General features: G+C 35.1%; 1 protein-coding gene across 1 annotated transcript in view; it reads right to left on the reverse strand.

Moving 5' to 3' along the window:
* LANCL3 (LanC like family member 3) overlaps positions 1-15687 on the reverse strand; it is a 129452-nt gene that overhangs the window by 18769 nt on the left and 94996 nt on the right. The window contains exon 4 of the mRNA XM_074214198.1: positions 6072-6279. Coding sequence (XP_074070299.1) covers positions 6072-6279 — 208 coding nt within the window. The remainder of the gene's footprint in view (positions 1-6071; positions 6280-15687) is intronic.

The raw sequence follows: 15687 nt of genomic DNA on the forward strand, positions 1-15687 counted from the left end.
GTAAGTAAATTTGTATGAAGAAATAAAAAGTCAAGAATTGCCAGGAGCTTAATGAAAAAAAATGCAAACGAAGGTGGCTTAGCACTACCCGATCTAAAATTATATTATAAAGTATCAGTCATCAAAACTGTTTGGTATTTGCTAAGAAATAGAGTGGTGGACCAGTGGAATAGACTAGGTGTAAAAGCAGGAAAGGAGTATAGTAATCTGCTGTTTGATAAACCCCAAGAGTCCGGCCACTGGGATAAAAACTCCCTCTTTGATAAAAACTGCTGGGATAATTGGAAGTTAGTATGGAAGAAACTTAGATTAGACCAACACCTCACACCCTTTGCCAAGATAAGATCCAAATGGTTACAGGACATAGACATAAAAAACAATACTATAAGCAAATTAGAAGATCAAGGACTAGTCTACCTGTCAGATCTATGGAAAGGGGAACAGTTTATGACTAAGGAAGAGTTGGAGAACATCACTAAAAACCAATTAGGTGATTTCGATTACATTAAATTAAAAAGCTTTTGCTTAGATAAAACCAATGTAATCAAGATCAAAAGAAAAGTAGTAAATTGGGAAACAATCTTTACAGTTAATGATTCTGACAAAGGACTCATTTCTAAAATATACAGAAAACTGAGTCATATTTTTAAAACAAAAAGCCATTCCCCAATTGACAAATGGTCAAAGGATATGCAAAGGCAATTTACAGATGAGGAGATCAAAGCAATCCATAGCCATATGAAAAAATGCTCCAAATCATTAATTATTAGAGAAATGCAAATTAAAGCTTCTCTGAGGTACCACCTCACACCTCTCAGATTGGCCAGTATGACCAGGAGGGATAATGATCATTGTTGGAAGGAATGTGGGAAATCTGGGACACTAGTACACTGTTCGTGGAGCTGTGAACTCATCCAACCCTTCTGGAGAGCTATTTGGAACTATGCCCAAAGGGCAACAAAAATGTGCATACCGTTTGACCCAGCAATACTACTACTGGGTCTATACCCTGAAGAGATGAGGGAAAAGGGTAAAAACATTACTTGTACAAAAATATTTATAGCAGCCCTGTTTGTGGTGGCAAAGAATTGGAAATCCAGTAAATATCCTTCAATTGGGGAATGGCTTAGCAAACTGTGGTATATGTATGTCATGGAACACTATTGTTCTATTAGAAAACAGGAGGGACAGGATTTCAGGGAAACCTGGAGGGATTTGCATGAACTGATGCTGAGTGAGATGAGCAGAACCAGAAAAACACTGTACACCCTAACAGTAACAAGGGAGTGATGTTCAACCTTGAAGGACTTGCTCATTCCATCAGTGCAACAATTGGGAACAAGTTTGGGCTGTCTGCAAAGGGGAGTACCATCTGTATCCAGATAATGAGCTGTGGAGTTTGAACAAAGTACAAGGACTATTCCCTTAATTTGGAAAAAAAAAAAACCCAGATATCTTATTGTCTGATCTGGTTACCTCTGAGAATTCTGTTCTCTTTAAGGATATGATTTCTCTCTCATCACACCCAATTTGAAGCAAGGTACAACATGGAAACAAAGTAAAAACTAATGGAGTGCTATCTGTGGGGTGGGGGTGGGGGGAGGGAAGCAAGATTGAGAGAAAATTGTAAAACTCAAATAATATCTTTAATAAAAAAAAACAAAAAGAAAGAAATAGAGCTAATTTTTCAGTCCAAATGAAAAGTTTACATCAAACAAATGCTACAAACCTTAGAAATGCCTAATGCAGTAAAATCTTGGTCATCTGACACTTTGGGGGAGGGGGACAAAATTTTGAGGAATTGAATTTTCTAGATCAGAAGTATCAACCATGTGGTGCACAACACTTTGGAGTGCAACTTGTAGTTCCTATTTGATTTTGATGTATTTATCTATATCTATATTTATAGACACATGCATATATTACATATAAAATATGTGTGTATATGAATGTGAGTAGGGGTGGCTAGATGGCACAGACCACCAGCGCTAGAGTCAGAAGAGCCTAAGTTCAAATCTGGCCTTAAATACTTATTAGCTATGTGATCCTGGGCAAATCACTTAATCTTGTTTGCCTAAGTTTTCCTCATTTCTAAATTGACCTGGAAAATGAAATGGCAAATCAGTATCTTTGCCAAGACAACCCAAATGGGATAACAAAGAGTTAGACCTCAGTGAAAAATGATTGAACAGCAGATGATTTTCCAATTCAATATGCAGCTTGCTGTGATCTTTATGTATGATTTAGGAGCCCCTATTTCTGAATCCGATATACTGTTATCCATAACTGAGGAGCATACCTCATTATTCATCAAAAGTGTTTTTAACCATTTGAGATAGAAATATATATATATGTGTATACATGTGTGTATATATATGCATATATATATACATACATATACTTGCAAGTATGCATATTTATAAATTATATATATAATTCTCAGACTTAAAACTGATATTGAACAAATTTCATCTTTTCAGGATGATTCAAGATCATTATTAGGGCAGCTAGGTGGTGCAGTGGATAGAGCACTGGCCTTGGATTCAAGAAGACAAGCTCGAATCCAGCCTCAGATGCTTGCCACTTACTAGCTGTGTGACCCTGGGCAAGTCACTTAATTCTGATTGCTCACATCCAGTAGTCCTGATTCATATCTGGCCACTGGATTCTGATGTCTCTGGAGGAGAAAGCGAGACTGATGAGTACAGCACCCCCTCACTCAAATCCAATTCACGTGCTTGTCATGGTATTACCTGATGCCATGATGTCATGATTTTCTTCAAAAATGAAGGACAAATATATATTCTTTGGGGCAGCTAGGTGTCACAGTGGATAGAGCACTGGCCCTGGAGTCAGGAGTACCTGAGTTCAAATCTGACCTCAGACACTTAATAATTACCTAGCTGTGTGGCCTTGGGCAAACCACTTAACCCCATTGCCTTGGGGGGGAAAAATATAAAAAAAAAAAAGAAAATGAAGGACAAACACCATGAACATCCAATATTGAACTTTACATCTTATACTATTGCTTGCATGGAAGTCTCAGAGTGTTATGCTTTTCTGCATTATCGTGTCTAATATATCTATCTATCCATCTATCCAAATATATATAGATATATATGTCCCCAAATGTTGTTGCTCATCCTTCATTTGGAAGAGGGCCAACGACATCCTGAGCATGATATCTTAACTTACAAATTATTTTGCTTTAAGTAAGGCAGAGCTTCACAAAGTCACTAGACTCACCCTCTCCTCCAGAGACATCAGAGTCCAGGAGCAAGACATAAGTCAAGATAACAGCAGTGGGAGACCTTGGTCCTTTTAAGCTAAGGTCTTTCCCAGGTCTCAGTTTGTCTAAGGCAACATCCATTCAGTGATTAAGGCTAAGAATTGAGAGGAAAAAAATCACCTAGTTTGCCATCACAAAAGAATCAATCCAGGAAAGCTAGACTCAGAGTTTCTGGTCAAACAGGAAACAGTTACTATTTATAATAAAGATTAAAACTTATTAGGGAGCAACACATTTTCCAACTGACCCTATCTTTAGATTAACTTGGGATTTATATAGCCATGGTCAAATTAACTTTTCTAAAAGAAACTAGAATTATACACTTCATTTTCTCAAGCAGCATGGTCATTTGCTTTCCAATGAAGGATGTTATTATCATGAGTCAGGGGAGATTACCTCAATGTCATCTTTCTCACAAATCTCAAAGAGAATAGATCCATCTGAACCATTATGAAAACTGAATATATTTATGACCCTGAAAAGTAATTTTAAGAGTCAAGATCACAAACATATTTAAGGCTGTTGTTCCATTAGATTGAGATAGGGCCCCATTTCTTTTGCCATATGACACTACTTTGGGGATTAATAAATTCTGTTGATATTTGTGATAGCTCTGATGTGCCTATCAGAGCCACAACTAGGAGTTTTTATACCTGGGGCAAATATCACAACCAACTTCTGAGGCAAAGGGCAGGTAGGGAAGAAGGGTGAAAGAGGATTTCCGATTTTAACTAATTATTAACTAGCTTTTAAGTTCTGTTATTTCTGTGCCCCTGGAGGACTAAAGTGGTATCAGAACCTTATAAATGTGGCATGCTTCAAATTCAGTGTCCTGAGACAAAGCTCTGATAACTCCACCCCAGATAGAATCAGTATCCATATCTAACAGTTATGCAAAATTACATATAGGAGAGCACTTCATTTTTCCAAGAGCATTTATTAATGTGAGATCTTTAAACTTCCTCTAAGTCTTTTTCTAATGCTTCTTACTCATTCATGGGTAATCTTGGGCTTTACAAACATAGAACAAGTTTAATACTTTGAAGAAGGCTTGGTTATAGGTTATATGACTTCTGGAGACTGCTCAAGCTACAATCATAAAGAGCAGGATGACAAAAATTCACAAAAATTCTCAATGACTGTCAAATTGTGGAGAGTTGACAATGTATCATTGGAAGTCATACCCAAAGTAATGAAATATTAGATTGTTGGAGTATAAAAAGATTCATGGAAAAACATGACATCTGGAGTATAAGATATTACCATGTGGTCCAGGAAAACCTCCTGTAACTCAATGGACTTCTTAGTTGCCTTGCCTAAAGTAGTTTTTTCTCCCTTCCTGCCTACCTTCCCTCCTAATTTGATTTGCCTAATAAGTTTGGTTCTACAGAATAAATAATGAACTGCAGCATGAATATGTCAAATAATAATGGCTACCATATATATAGATATATACACATATAGCACTTAAAGATTTTCAAAGTAATTAACAAAAATTCTTTCATGTTTTACTCACAACAACCCTGGGAGGTATTATAGCCCTTTTATAGGATAAAGAAACCAAGAAAGAGGTTAAATGCCTTGCCTATGGTCATATTGCTAGTTAACTGTCCTTTAAGCTGGATTTGAACTTTTCTTCCTGACTCCAGGTCCAGCACTCTATTGTCCCACCCACCTGACTCAGAGTAAGGGTCAGAGGTTTCCTTTTGAGAAAAATACATGAACTTTAGGGCATGGACTTAGGAATATTTACCTTGGATGCTCACATGCTTTTTAAAAGCTTATTTTCCAGTTCTTGACTATGTTATAGATATTACCAAATGACTGCATTCTGGATAGATGAGATATTTCTATACTTATCATTTGATGTTCATGATCAATGTTAGAGAATAAGGGGAAAATACATAAACGAGACAAAATCATATTACTTGTATGTTGTCTTCTAGGTAAAGAAGGGACCTCTTTTACTTGTAAGATAAAAAGATAGAGATTCTTCACAGTAAAAAGAAGGCTTAATGTGGCTTAGTGGGCAGAGTTTGGAGCTCAGTTGCCAAAGTTTTGGTTACTTTCCAAATTTCCCATTCTGCATTCCTTATCCTTCTACTCTCTAAATAGACTAACCAAAGTCTAGAAACACAACTTTTCAGCAAGGGTAATAAGGATATGGATTGCTAGGACAAATAACAGGGATGAAAAACATGAATGAGTTCAATGGCATTTGTCACATTCATAGACCTTTTTTTTATTTTTATTTTTTTGCAAGGCAATGGGATTAAGTGGCTTGCCCAAGGCCACACAGCTAGGTAATTATTAAGTGTCCAAGGCCGGATTTGAACTCAGTACTCCTGACTCCAGGTCCGGGGCTCTATCCACTGCACCACCTAGCTGCCCCTATATTCATAGACTTTTAAATACATGTAATGGTAAATTTTAGGGTACATTACTAAACTTTTGATAAAAAAACCAAACTCTTTCCCAAGCCCATTCAAAAAAAGAAAATATAGAGCTAGATGGTTTGTTAGTTTGATCCTTTTATTCTCTAAATCACTTCTACCCCTCAGTGTCAGATCGGACAGAAGGACTATCATCTTTCCTCATTCAGATGCAGACTAGATGAATGATGCAAACAGACCAATCATGCACTAAAGAATCTAAGATGATGTGGGCACCCAGCATCACTCTCTTTCCATTTCTTAAAGTGGGAAAGCTGTAGTAACCTTATAGCTATAAAAAGAACAGATGTTATTGGGAAAAGGTGCAATTCTTTGGAGACACTGCTGACCTTTGCGCTCTGTAGATATATTTAGAGTTTCCAGTCAGCCTATATAATAGGAGGAATACATAGGCACTGCCAGCCACACCATGGCAGATTCCAGGTCCTTTCTTCAACAGTCCTTTTCGCCATGTGAGCTCCCCACACCGGATACAAGTGTCCAGATACTGAGGTTTCTTGGAAACTAAGTATGCTTTGGCAAAAAGGTAGGCAATTCCTGTAAAAATATCAAAAACATACATGTTGGCATCTGTCATTCAATCTAGAGGTCATGCTTTTCATTTATAAATGAAATCTATCTTATGACCTATGAAATTTATTTCAAAATATTACAATTGTACTTCGGTACCTTTTGGGAAAAGTAGGACTGGAGATGTTAGACTAGGATAATGTCCTTAATTTACAAACAGGTTGTTATTTCCTATGGATACAGATAAATAATTGTGGCAAATCAGAGTGTTTGCAGTGACTAAATGTTTACACAGCTTAGCTTTCTCTCACAGAATGTCAAAATGCACAGTATTTAAATACCACCATTAGACAACAACATCGGTTAAAATAAAATCAGAATCACTAAAAACCAATATGACAATAGTCCCTTTACAAATGTGAACTGCTTAGTTGTGGAATTGCTTCTGCTCCTCCTCCTCCCTTCATCTTCCTTATTTAGGAAGAGACAAAGATTTCAATATAAATCACTCAACCAATAAAATAGCAAGAACAAAAGCAAGATAAGAAATAAACCAAGATAACAAGTAGCAGCTAGCTCCTATCAAGGCCAGTTCTCTAACTTTTAAATAAAAGTTACAGAATTTAGGACCAAGAGGGGCTTGGGAACCACTCAGTTTAGCCACTATATTTTATTAATAAATAAAATAAAACTGAGAGAGGGCTTGGACACTTGGTGAGGAAGTTGCAGGACTGGGATTTGAACCAGGTTTTCTGATTTCAGATTCCATGCTAATTTTTTTTAGTTTATATTTTCAGTTCAAAATTTTCTCCCCTCCCTTCACTGGCTCCCCACTTTTAAGAAGGCAAGAAATACAATACCCATTATACACATGAAAACTTATAAAACATACTTCCACATTAGCCATGTGGATTTTATGCTCAATAAACTTCCATTACAACAAAATTAATTTGACACTTTCCTTGGGTTAAATCTGATGATCTTTAAAGACCGCTACAATTCTAAAATCTATGGTACTAGGATAAACATTTACACTATAGCCATCTATCACTATTTTTAAAATCCATCTCTACTCTTTAAAGTTTTTAGAATAAAAATGTATCCTAAAAACAAAAGGGAAAAATCAAACACAGACATTTGATAATGGGAAATAAATGTAATAAATTATAAAACAACTTAAAAAGAGAAGTGATAGACTAAATTGCCCAGGAGCTGGGAGAAGAGAGAAAAACAATGTAGTCTGGTGTGGCTGGAAGAGGCTTCATAGAATGTAGAGACTTGAGGTGACCTTTGAAATATGAATGAGGTTTATATGAGCAGAAGAGATGGGAGGAAGCTATTCCTGGAAGAGGAAAATTATATGCAATAAATCTTAAGAGGAAGGTATGAGAATAGTTTGCTTAGGTGGCTACCTGAACGGCTTGAGTAGATTTATATTAGGAAGCAGCAGGATTTTAATTTGATTAAGGTTGAATAAGGCCTGAATTCAGGCAGCTGTTAGATAGAGTGGAGAATGCTGAACCTGGAATCAGGAAGATCTAAGTTCAAATTCTGCCTAAGACATTTACTAGCTATGTGACACTAAGTGAATACCTTAACCTCTGCCTTGGTTTCCTTGCCTGTAAAATGGGGATGATAATAAATCCCAAACTTGCAGGGTTGTTGTAGGGATCAAGATAGCCTATGCAAAGTACTTGCCAATATATATATGAATTAGGTATTCAGAATACTACTATTATAAGAAGTGAAAAGCTCAATGATTTTAGAAAGACTTCTACAAAGCGCTGAAGAGTCAAGTGAACAGAACGAGGAGAACACTGTATAGTTTTAAAAATCATAGCGCAGCTAGGTGGTCCTGAAGTGAGGAGAAACTAAGTTCAAATCTGGCCTCAGACACTTAATAGTTGCTTAGTTGTATGACCTTTGACAAGTCAACTCCATTGTCTTAAAATTTTTAAAAAATCACTTTGAGAAATTATATCATTTTTACTAATATAAATACAAAAATTAAAGATAAAGGGCATATGAAGAATGATCCCATAGCATCCAGAGAAAGTACTGACAAACAGAAATATGTATAGAATAATTTTACATACACACATGCATACATATATATGTATATATATATATATATACATATTTGTGTCTAATGGTAGTCATCTCTAGGGCAGAGTAGGGAGGGAAGAAAAGAAAGCAAATATAAATAAATTTACATGAAAACTTTTGCTTTGGAGGGAATAGCAATCTATATGGTAGATTTGGAGTTTCATGTGCAATCATCTTTTTTATGGAAATGCTTATTTTGTTCTGTGAATTGAAATTATTTTGTTCTGTGAATTGAAACTAAAGTAAATTTTTAAAAAATAGTTATCATATTCTATTTTGAGGACTAATAATAATAATAATAATTGGTGATGGGAAAGGAACTGGGATTGAAACTAGACTTATGATGATACTTCTTATTCATATAGTCTTGCACTTTAGGTATTAAGGAGTTTCATTTAACATGAAAAATTTATGGCTAGCCCAGGTCACACTCTAATTATGTGTCATGGATAAGACAAACTCATTTTTTTTTCTAGCTAAGAGGCCAGGTCTCTGTAAAGGAGAGGAATCATCAAGGATGACTGAATTTACAAACCTTGGTGACTAGAATGATGCTGCCTCAGGTAGAAACAGAAAATTCAAGAAGCTCCAATCTTGAGTTCATAACTAGCAGCAAAAGTCAACCTTTCATATTGCTGCAATGTTTACAAAGCACTTCTGCTACAACTCTGTGAGGTGAGTAATGCATTACAGGTGAGGAAACTGAGGCTTAGTAAGGCCAAATGATTTGTGCATGGTCACACAGCTAGAAAGTGGTAGAGACAGAGTACAAATCCAAGTGTCTCCAGGTTTCAGTAGTCTTTTTTCTACTAAATACACTTTTATTTTAGACCTCTTGAGTTTGAGGTAATTTGTAAGAAAGTCAAATCTTCCTATAGGCAATTAGAAATAGCTTAATACATCTAACACCAAACTGCTTATTAGTATTATAATCTAGATTATAAAACTAGATTACCATATAGTTTTCAGATTTCTTTGTGTAAATGTATTTATTAAGGAAGAAAAATTAGACAATGATGAAACACAGTGTATTTTATAATCCTGTCCTAAATGGTAACTCAGGGGTTCTTAGCCTACTTTTCAAAAAAAAAAATTGATAATTGCACTTTCGTATATCCTCTTTCTTTGTGATCCTATTATTTTGTTTTATGGATTTTAAAACACTATTCTGAGGGATTCACAGACTTTACCACATTATCAAAGAATTCATGATCAAAAAAGTTAAGAATCCATTATTTCTGAAAGTGTCAATTTTTAACAATTTCTTTTTTAAATTAATAAAAATCTGTTTTCCTTTCTCTGCTCTCCCCAAAAGAAAAAGAAAAATGTTTATTAAAAATATGCTTAATCATATGAAAAAAATTCCTTCATTGACTATATTCAAAAAATTTGTCTTCTGAATCTATTATCTCTTATCATGAGATGGGTAGTATGTTTCATCATAAGCCTCTGAAATTGTGGTTGGTTATTGCATTATCCAGAGTTTTTAGCTTTTCAGAGATATTGGTCTTTAAAATATTGTTCTTAATCTGTTTCTGCTCTCTTTACTCTGTTTTCATACAAGTCTTCTGAGGTTTCTCTGAAACTGTCCTCTTCATTATTTCTTATGCCAAAATAATACTATTCCATTCATACTCATAATTTGTTCAGTCCTTCCCCAGTTTGAGACACTCTGTTAATTTCTATTTCTTTGCCATGACCAAAAAGAAAGCAGTTAAGTAATTTTGTAGATACAGGTACCTTTCTTCATTCTTTGATCTTTTTGGGGTATAGTAGCAGGCAGGTATCAAAGGGTATGCAGGTTTAATAACTTTTTAGAACCTCAACTTTAAATGGCCTTTGATTCCACTTTGATGCCACAGTGCACACTACAATCCAAGGGGAATGGGAGCAGACATAGTTATCATATCCCTTCCATAAAATGTTTTGAGGAACGAAATTTATGAGATCATATTGCCAATACTTTGTGTGGTGTGCTGCCCTTAAAACTGGATTAATTCCTTAATCTTTATAATAACTTTTAGCATCTAATTTCATCCTATAGAAAACCTCTAAGTCATTCTTTTGGGGCTGCATACCCTTTTGGGTTTTTCTCTCTAACCATGTGGGTACTCTTAATCATACACATTAGACCCTTTGGAATTATACCAATTTTACATAATGATTTTAAGCATTAGTACCCAAAACAACCCTTTGGTGAAAGTTGGATTTTTTTGATACAGAATATGAGTGCAAAATTCTCTCTTTCTCTTTTTTTTTTAGTTTTTTTTTTTTCAAGGCAAAGGTGTTAAGTGGCTTGCCCAAGGCCACACAGCTAGGTAATTATTAAGTGTCTCAGGTCAGATTTGAACTCAGGTACTCCTGACTCCAGGGCCAGTGTTCTTTCCACTGAGCCACCTAGCCACCACAAAATTCTCTTTTAGACAAGAATGCATGTAGTAATAGAATTTAATAAAGTAGCATTATTTGAGAAATTTAAAATTGTAGTTTCACCACATTTCCCAAAAATAAATTGAATGAGGTCAGGAGGGAAGTATTCTGAATAGATTCTGATGCTTTAAAAAACAGAGAATGAGAAGATATTTTAAAGATATTTTCCACATTTTGCAAACTTAGTAAATTTAATATTGACAACTAGGAAGGGTCTGATCCTAGATCCTGTCTTAAATAATAAGAGAACAATCTGGTTTTCTTATCACTTTATCTTTTGGCATCACATTCTAGAGGAGAAATACATTGACTAAAGTGTCCTGGAAGGAGAAAGAACAGGTTTTTTTAAGTCCTACAGCAGCATGCCTAATGAGATACACAGGAGAGAATGCTGAGACAAAACAGGAGTAGTGCCCAGGTCCCAGATGAAGGGAATATCCTTATCTAACTTGTCTGGCAGAACTTTGGACTACAAAAGGCTTCCCTCCCAAGGTTTGTGCATAGGAGTGAAATTAGTAAATGGGCAGGGAAATTTCATAGTTGATAATATTTAGTGTACAAATTTAATGGCACACAATTTTTCACTGTGCACTTCCTCCCCTCTATGGCTTAGAATCAGGCCAGATGTAAAAGACTGTAAGAGGGTGAAGTAATAATGGGAAGATAAAGATTTTCAGACAAAAAAAATAAACTAAAAAACTGGAAAGGAATGTGGGGGGTAAGAAAGGGTATCTATTGGCATTAGAACTTCTAAAATAATTCTTGCTTTCTGTGCTGCATTTTGTTTGGGAATCCTCAAAAAAGAAGGCATTTCTCTAAAGAGACACCCCAGCAGTTTCATAAGTTTGGACTTTTGGTGTAGATTTCCCTAGAATGTCTGCCCAGTATGTCTGTCAGATATGGTCATTTTGTTTTTCTGAACTGTGTTTGTGAAAGTTCAATAAGAAGGAGGGTATGTTAGGAAATTACTTTGGTAAATAAAAAGTATCACAAACAATTAAAAAATAATACAGGTAAATTTCCTCTCACTTAAGAAATAATATTATTGTTGTCACAGGTAGAGTGGTTGAAAGGAGACCACAATGAAATTATTACAGAAATCTATCTGGATTCCAGAAGGAAAATATTTAATCTTAGGCTTACTGAGATTATGATATTCACCTTAAGCTTACTGCCAATTCAAAATGATTCTGAATTGGATCATCACCCTCATTTCCAGTTAGTTCAGGGGAGCTAAACAAACTTTAATACTATCTAAACAAAACACCATCAGAAGAAAAATTCTTCTTTAAAAATCATTCCAAAAATGTATTGCAAAAACAAATGCAGACAATGACCTCCTCATTTGGAACTATCCATTGAACTCTATTAGCATCATCAATTGAGGGTTCACTCTAACAACTTTTGTAACCATTAGTAATAACAGATCAAGCATAAATAATGATACATTGAACATTTTGGTTTCTCACTTTTTTTCTGAAAAGGTATGATTTTATAGTTAAGTGGATAAATGAATGCAATAATTCTGAGCTGTAGCATATGCTGTAATTTTATTAAAGATATGGAACAGCAAGAATGAAGACAGAAAAAGAAATGTCTATAACAATGCTTCCCACACAATCTGGTGAACTCTGAAATTGAAACCAGAGGACCTATAAAGGAGATGGTCTTGTAGAGTTCCCAATGTGATCTTTCTGGGTTCCAGTTTCCACATCTATAAAATTAGTGGGTTATGCTGCTTGAACCTGGGGTAGGTAGAGATTATTATTGATCTATCAAAAATATTTAAGAGAGATGTGGAAAATCCAAGCCATCACTGTGCTGTCTTTTAATCCATATTCATTGGATAGAGGATCTTTCTAGGATTTGCTTCAATGGTGTCACCATCATTGCATGCTTTTATTCAATCATAATTCTATGTATCAAAACTTCTTGCTAAGGAAAGCAAGCCTTATTATGCAATTTTATAAATTCATATAAAGGATTAACTTATTTCCTAAGGGCATGCATCATTTACAAAATCAAGACTAGAACACAGTTTGCTTGACTCTTAAATTGAAATTTATGGCAGCTATAGTGATCATCTATTCAGAATGGTTGAGGATTGAATTATTTGGCTTAATTGTACATTCTGGTTAACTGAGACTGATCCAAACTATTACCAATTTTCAAGGTAGTAGAATAAATTACACTAAGATCACATGGAGAGAGACAGAGAGAGAAAGAGAAGGAGGCAGAGAGATAGAGAGGAGGGGGGGAGGAAGGGAGAGAGAGTAATAAAAAAGAAAGGGAGAGAAGGAAGAAAGGAGGGTGGACAATGAGAAAGCAAAACAATAGAAAGAGAGGAAGAGAGTCAGACAGAGAAGGATGATGAAGAGGATGAGAAGAGAAGGAGGAATGAAAGGGAGAGAGGAAGAGAGAAAAGAGAAAGAGAAAAAGAGATAGGCTGGGAAGGAAGAAAAGAGGGAAGGACAGTGAGAGAGAGTTTAATAGAGAGAGGGGGAGCTAGGTGGCAGAGTGACTAGAGAACCTGCCCTGGAATCAGGAGGACCTGAATTCAAATCCAATCTCAGAACTTAATAATTATCTAGCTGTATGACCTTGGGCAAGTCACTTAACCCTATTGCCTTGCCAAAAAAAACCCCCAAAATCACATAATTAATTTTTCTTCAGTTTAGCTATCACAAGGAATTATGGTTATGATCATCAATTATAATTATATAAAAACTACCTTAATATTAGGCACTTTTGTATCTGGCATACAGTAAATGCGTAATAAAATATTTATTGACTTATTAACTCATTAAGAGAAACACAAAAAAGAGGTAACAGTCCAGTTTTATTCTCCTTGTATCATACCACATCTGGACCATTGATTTCCGGGTGATACAATTTTAGAAAGGCTATTCACAAGCTAATCCAGAAGAGAGCAAATAGAACAGTGAGAGAATGATGTCATTATCTGGTGATGAGAAGGCTTCCAGGGATAAGACAATTGTCTTCACCTACAACATCATTAAGTGATGTTACTCTTTTTGACCCTAGAGAGGAAGAACTAGGTGCAAAAGGCAAAAATTGCCAAAAAAGTTTATTTAGGTTCAATATAAGGAAGGGCTTAACAGAACTCTATAAAAATGGAATGCACAGACCCAAGAGAGAGGAATGTCACCAAAGATTTTCATGCTAGAGGATGAATTCTTAGTATATGGAACTCTTGCTTGATTAAGCAATGGATTTAGATAATTATAAGATGATCTTAGAGGTCTCTTCTATCTCAAAAATTTCATGATTTTATAATTCAAGATGCTATCTGGGTTTCTCTATGAATTTGATGATCTTAGTTGAAATATGTTTTTAATGAGAAATTTTCCATTTTCCCTTTATAATATTCCCTTTATAAAATATAATTTGTGAAATTATATGAATTATTTTAAAATAGCTTTACATGGCAAATTTAGGTATTAAAAACAGGTTTAATTCTTCTTTTGCACTTTCCTAATTCCTTAATTGCCTACTTCATCCTGAGAGTATTCCAGATTCCATCAGAACAAGATTAATTTGTTCTATGAATATAATTTAAACATAAATGCAATCTGTAGTTATAATAGTTTGAGAGACAGTAGACTGTGTGATAATATCATAAAGAGGGGTTACAGGAATAGTTGCCAATGGAGTCAATATTAGAATGGAATGATACTGCTCTGAATGAACAACTGTGTTGATTTCCTGACAGTGGTTCAACTGAGGAAAATGATTTTTCAGGACATTTATTAAATTGAGAGGCATTTAGGCTGTTTCCTCCACAAAGGTTCTACTCTGATATCACAGTGTGGTGTGGAAGTAACTTTCAGATCTGAAAGGTTAGGCTAAAGGAACATAATCCCTGATGATCCTAGCAAAACAGTAGAAATCTGGATTGCATTTGAGAAATTGTTCTGCAACAAACTGTTCACTAGCATTTAAAAAAAATCTCTTTAACACCAGCATTTTTCCAGTAATATTATATAGTTATAAATCACAGAGCAATAAAATCTCCCATGTGACGGTTGATAAAAAGGCAATGAAGAGATGCTTGATAGGCATATTTAGTCCACAGCATATTAGCAAGAATGGCTCAACAAATATCTCATTTTGTTTCAACTTTGAATTTCATACAACCAGGGGTATAGCCTGAGTCAGACTTGGCCCACAATACCAACCAAAATGTCAACTGTTCCTCATCAATAAGGACAGATCAAGAAATCGTTGAAGAAAAGATTTAAGAGATGCAATACCATGGCAGTAGAGCAAGTGAATAAGGTTGTTTTCAAGTCCCTTTCCTTTTAAGACTGCAAGTATAAGACAAAACATCTGGAATATTTGTCAATAGGCAGAGGGTTCAACCAGCTATTAAAATATAAAGGTCTGAGATCTCAGAGTGGATTTAAAAGATAATAAGTAAATAGCCTACTGAAATCAGACAAAACTGAATAATATATCCAATTCTCAATTGCCTATGAAGGATTAAAGAGAGAGCCCTTAAAAATTAAAACCATGCATAATTTTCAAATCTCACATTAACCGATACTTAAATATCTTCCCTGTTCAATGTTTTTCCCCACTGAAATTCATAACTAGCAAAACTGACTGGTTTGAGGAATTTAAAAAATTTCCCTCAATTCCCTTGAATATAAGTACTAATAAGTAATTAAATGGAGGTGGGGTAAGGGTGAGAGTGCCAGGCAAATAATCTACAGAGAGGAAAGATAAATCAGATGCTGAATACCCAGAAATAAATCATAGACTACTTTTCCTTTTGCCTCCCTTTGCCTTGAGAACTAATAGGAAGAAGTATTTCAACCCTGATGGTGACATAGACTCTAAAAAGGCAATAACTCTTAGTAGTAATAAGGAAAGATG

This window comes from Macrotis lagotis, chromosome 1 (genome assembly GCF_037893015.1).
Source record: "Macrotis lagotis isolate mMagLag1 chromosome 1, bilby.v1.9.chrom.fasta, whole genome shotgun sequence".
Classification (NCBI taxonomy): domain Eukaryota; kingdom Metazoa; phylum Chordata; class Mammalia; order Peramelemorphia; family Peramelidae; genus Macrotis; species Macrotis lagotis.